This window comes from Anneissia japonica, unplaced genomic scaffold, assembly GCF_011630105.1.
Source record: "Anneissia japonica isolate Jap-2015-1 unplaced genomic scaffold, ASM1163010v1 scaffold376_len1572418_cov194, whole genome shotgun sequence".
NCBI lineage: Eukaryota > Metazoa > Echinodermata > Crinoidea > Comatulida > Comatulidae > Anneissia > Anneissia japonica.
In genome coordinates, this window is record NW_022741166.1 from 571,462 (window position 1) to 576,489 (window position 5,028).

At 34.9% G+C, this 5,028-nt stretch overlaps 1 protein-coding gene across 1 annotated transcript in view; it reads right to left on the minus strand.

Annotated features, from left to right (window-relative positions):
* Positions 1–4,346, minus strand: part of LOC117118594 (caspase-3-like) — a 24,604-nt gene extending 20,258 nt beyond the window's left edge. The window contains exons 1-3 of the mRNA XM_033263224.1: positions 4,340–4,346; positions 3,702–3,946; positions 1,822–1,900 (exon numbers count right to left, since the gene is read on the minus strand). Coding sequence (XP_033119115.1) covers positions 1,822–1,900; positions 3,702–3,946; positions 4,340–4,346 — 331 coding nt within the window. The remainder of the gene's footprint in view (positions 1–1,821; positions 1,901–3,701; positions 3,947–4,339) is intronic.
* Positions 4,347–5,028: the final 682 nt, after the last annotated feature.

Consider the following 5,028-nt stretch of genomic DNA (forward strand, 5'->3'; position numbering starts at 1 on the left):
TGTATATATATATATATTTGACCAAAAAAAAAAAAAAATCAAAAATGTCAATTATGATCTCTTTTTGGACAAAATATTTCAATAGCTTAAATAGCAACATGCATATTTTGAACAATTTGAGGCCAAAACTAGGTGTCCGTGACCAATGGTTATACAGGTATACACATACTATAAGGTCCTTTGTGTCAAAGGTCAGAAATGTCATTTCTGGTCACTTTTAGAAAAAAATGTTGCATTAGTGCAAATAGAGATATATATGTTCCGAACAAATTGAGGCTAAACTTAGGCCTCTATGACCAACGGTTAAGGAGATTTAAATATCCTACAGGGTACCTAAGGTCAAAGTTTATAAACTTCATTTCCGGCCACTTTAGGACAACATGTTGCATAATAGGAATATGCATGTTCTGAAACATTTAAGGTCAAAATTAGGTCTCTGTGGCCAACCGTTTTTTGAGATATGGATGATGCTGGATATCTAGGGTCAAAGGTCATAAATGTTTTTCTGGTCACTTTTGGGCAAAATTTTACATTAGAGCAAATAGAAACATGCATCTTCTGAACATTGTGAAGCCGAAACTAGGTCTCTATGAATAACAGTTTTGGAGATATGGATATTCCGGTTCACGTAGGCTCAAAGGTCTAAATGGCATTTCCGATCACTTTTGGACAAAATGCTTCATTAGAACAAAAAGCAACATGTATGTTCTCAACAATTTGAGACCAAAACTTAAGTCTGTACGATTTTCCATTGCCAAGATATATGGATCCCGTCTTTTTGAGGCGGTCATTTTAAATTCAAAATGGCGGCCATAGCAGGCGTCAGAACCTTGGCACACATTTTTTTTTAAATTCACACATATTAAAGATATTTTGTACCAAGTTTCATGCTTTGGTAATAAAGTGCACAACTTGGCCCTTAGCTGCTCTACTAAAATGCGCAACTTGGTGCTTTAGCTGCTCTACTATAGCAGTTAACTAGGGTATTTTCAATATCCTAAGGATTTAAGTCAAAGTTGCCGGTACAGGTATTCAAACCTGACCTCCTTGTTGTTTATGCAGAAACCTTAAACTGGGCCATTGAGGCTTCATTGGGAATAAAAATAATTTATAGAATTACGACAAGATGGTTTGCAGTTTACCTTATTGCACCATGATTGATTTTGAAAATATTTTTCAGAGATCCCATCTTGCCATTCAAATGCATGACAAGGATGTATTGATCTCTCTCATTTGCTAGAACTAATGAACTATGCGTGTGCAAAGTTTAGTGAAAGATTAGTTGCCTTTATCGGATATAAATTTCCAATGAAGCCTCAAATGGCCCTGTTGGTTAAGGCAACTGCCACTTCTTTTCACACTTGAAAATTCCATTTTTCAACATTCAAAATGTATGTATTATCATTACCGCAGGCAAGTTTATATTTTATTTTCATCCTCTATTTGCAATGGTTTTTTTCAATGTAATTTTATTTCATTTCAAATTTGTCACAGAAAACTTAATAAATCAACACTATCAGGGATGGATCCAAAGATGTCCTAAAGGTGGGGGAGACCGATATAGACCCTAGGGGGTCGGGGTATTCCCCGGAAATTTTTGTTTTCTAGACGCCTGGAAATAACCTCTGAGGCATTTTGGGCGATTGGTAATTTTTTTCTTCTTTTTTTCTCCTTTTTTACTTTCCAAAAGGGGACTCGGGAACGGCCATCCCACCTAAATCTGCCCCTGACTATCCTATCAAGATGACCACAAAATTCAAATTATTTTTTTTACAAATTAATTTTGTACATCAATTAATTTCAAAATTATACATAACTTACCAATCATAAAATGTTCAAACTTTGACACTATTTCATCAACTCGAACATATGCGTTGGTCTCTACCAACCGGATTTCTTCCTAAAATTATTTAATAAAGAGGAATATGGTCTTAACACTTAATGTGGTCTTAACACTTATTTTCTCGAGCTGTTATTCAATTTCAATCAAAAGGATAAGCACACAAACATATACAATACAAACAAAAAAATGAATTAAGTGTTTCACAAAATTTTTAAAATGGCTTGGTAGTATAGTATTAGAATTAATAGTAGTAGTAGTAGTAGTAGTAGTAGTAGAAATGGATAAGCACACAAACATATACAACACAAACAAACAATGAATTAAGTGTTTCACAAAATTTTTAAAATGGCTTGGTAGTACAGTATTAGAATTAATAGTAGTAGTAGTAGTAGTAATAGTAGTGCTATGGCAAACAGGATTGCAGATGTCACACTTTTAAGGCATATAACAGACAAGCTTCTGGAAACGGGAAGGTGCAGATTACTTTGTACCCAGCATGCGACACCATACTAGAGGTATGTCTATCCTCAAGTAGGTATACATCATGCTTCGAGGAAAGCATTAAAGGCAGTTCCAAGACGCATAAGGGAGTTCAACTGCAACTGATCTGAACTACTTGGTCGTAAAAGTACTCTGTGCCACCAGGAATCTGCTCACCTCAGCCAAGAGTGTGTGATACCCTCTGTGCAATGGGTATCCCACCTTAATACACATTTCATGCACACTACCTGTACAAGCACAAACAACCTTATCAAGTCCTATGGTGATGGGCAACTTGTGAATGTGGCAGGTTATGACATTGGAAGATGCTAACCAGAAGCCTGCACATAGGTGGCATGGGACACTGGTCACTTCGTTGTAGATTAGCAGTATTATGTTTATTAGCGTCTCACCCTTTTACAAAGGCCTGCCAATACTGGCTTATGGGTGAATCTTCATTATAAATAACAATGATCTACTGTTTGTGCGTTGTCATGTTCTCGATAGCATTTCGCCCGCCAATGGTGCAGTTTACGCCCAGCTTAGTGTAGACAAGGAATAAACTGAAAAATCACAGATTGCTTCGCCATGACGGACAGAAGTTGGTTCTTCACTACATATTGTATCATTTACAAGATAGAAAATAGCACACACTTGAATCACCTAACTGAAGGCACTAGACTAAGGACTGGGTTGCAGGCTTTCTTTTCATGGAGTATTCTTTAAAGCTTACAAAAATAATTGAAAAACAAAAGGGTAGAGTGTGAAATTTTCTTGTTGAAACATTGATAAAGGTTAAAATAATTCTCAAACCAGTAATGCCCTTATCTTAAAAAAAAAACAAGACAAGACAGGGTTGTAGGTAAAAAACTAAGAGTGGGTGATAACATTGGAAAACTTTAAATAATAAGAGTGGATTTTAAGAACGGAAAAGTTAGTTAAAAAGGGTGGGCGGAGGGCCATGAAATTAGCTCTAGACTGGGTTGAAAACTTCCAAGTCTGGTTGGCCTCGCCCACCTCAACTACATCCCTGTGTACATACATGTAAGAAACTCTGCAAGTTATTTACTGGTTAATTATGTAAAAAATTTAAATAATGTAAATCATTATTCAAACAAGGTAAAATAAAATAGAAATAAAGAAAAAAATTGTCAAAAAAGTCAAACAAGGTATAATAAAATATAAATAAAGAAGAAAATGTGAAAAAAGGTGTGCCCTTTTAATTTGGCTAATTATAATGCGTTCTTCATATTCCTGATTTAAGAATTTATTCTGAATCTGTTATTGTATAGAGTATATTTGTATAGTCACCTCTAACTATCATATTTTACAGTATTAGCTGAAAAAGATCTAAGAAAAAAAACACCCAAAGGCTTACAGAAATGACAACTGGCTTCTGGGTATCCTTGTGTAATTCAGCCCCACCAGACTCGTTTTTCAATGTGATCCCTTTGCCATGGCTTGAGATGATAAAGAAGAAACTGCTGCTGTTCTCGGCATCCTTTTTTACATCATCAATGATTTCCCACAATTCTTCTGGTGTCCGTGTGTCTTCAAAGAATTTAAACGTAAACTCTCTATCTTTAAAGAAACGACTAATGTTGCGTTTGTCTACTAGTACACCTTAAAGATAAAAATTGACTTATACTTAATATTCTGTAATTCTTTTCTGACAATTACAAAACAAACTTGACATATTTTATGTAAAACAAATGCGGAACTTTCAAATATCGTATTTACTAAAACCACTATGCAATTTATCATAAACTCTACAAAATTAAATGTTTTTTTGGCAAATCAAAATCCTCATTATTATTAATATTATGAAGAAGGTACACACATAAGGTATAATATAAATTTGATAATTTGATTGTCTTTGTACTTTCCTCTCAATTGTTGTCATTTGATTGTATTTTACTGTATGTGTTGCTGGGCCCTGGGGGAATAACAGTGTGTTTGTACTGATCAATCAAACCAGGGTAAAGATAAAATAAATAAAAAATAAATAAGTGTCACTTACCATCTCGAAGACGTCCTCTATCGTCTCTTTTATTAACAAAGATTGAGATATACACGACATATCCCTTACCAGTAGGATAACAATCGCCTTGGTCTTTGCGAACAGAAATCCCAGGTGTATTGGTTAAACCAGGAGATGTTACATACGGTTCTGCATCCATAGCTAATATTGAATAAATAAAGCAAATGAAATTTAATAATAGTAGTCAGTAAGTTTCAAAGGGGGTTCATATTTTCACATCATTGGGCCACATTCAACTAAGCCTCGCAAAGATTTTTAAAAAATGCCAAATTTCAAATGTCTTGGAGTTAATTTCAACAAGAAAATTCTGGAAAAGGGTGATCTTGAAGCCCCTGGCTAAGGGCTGACCAGCGTCATAATATAAGCTCTGTCGATGTCATAGTCATCATCATCATCTGTCGATGTCATAGTCATCATCCCTATAATCAACACTAAAAATAGTTATGTGATTTGTATCTTTAAAAAGCTTATAACGCTATTAATGGGCTGGAGAAGTACAGTAGTTAAGTCTCTGTCGTACTGTACTGTTTATTACCCTGTCTCTTATACACATCTAGATGTGTATAAGAGACAGGTGTGTGTGTGTGTTGTCCGAAAGCTCTGGTTCTATTTCTGGCTGTTTACTTACGTTTACTTTTTAGCTGTTGCTTATCATTTTTGTATC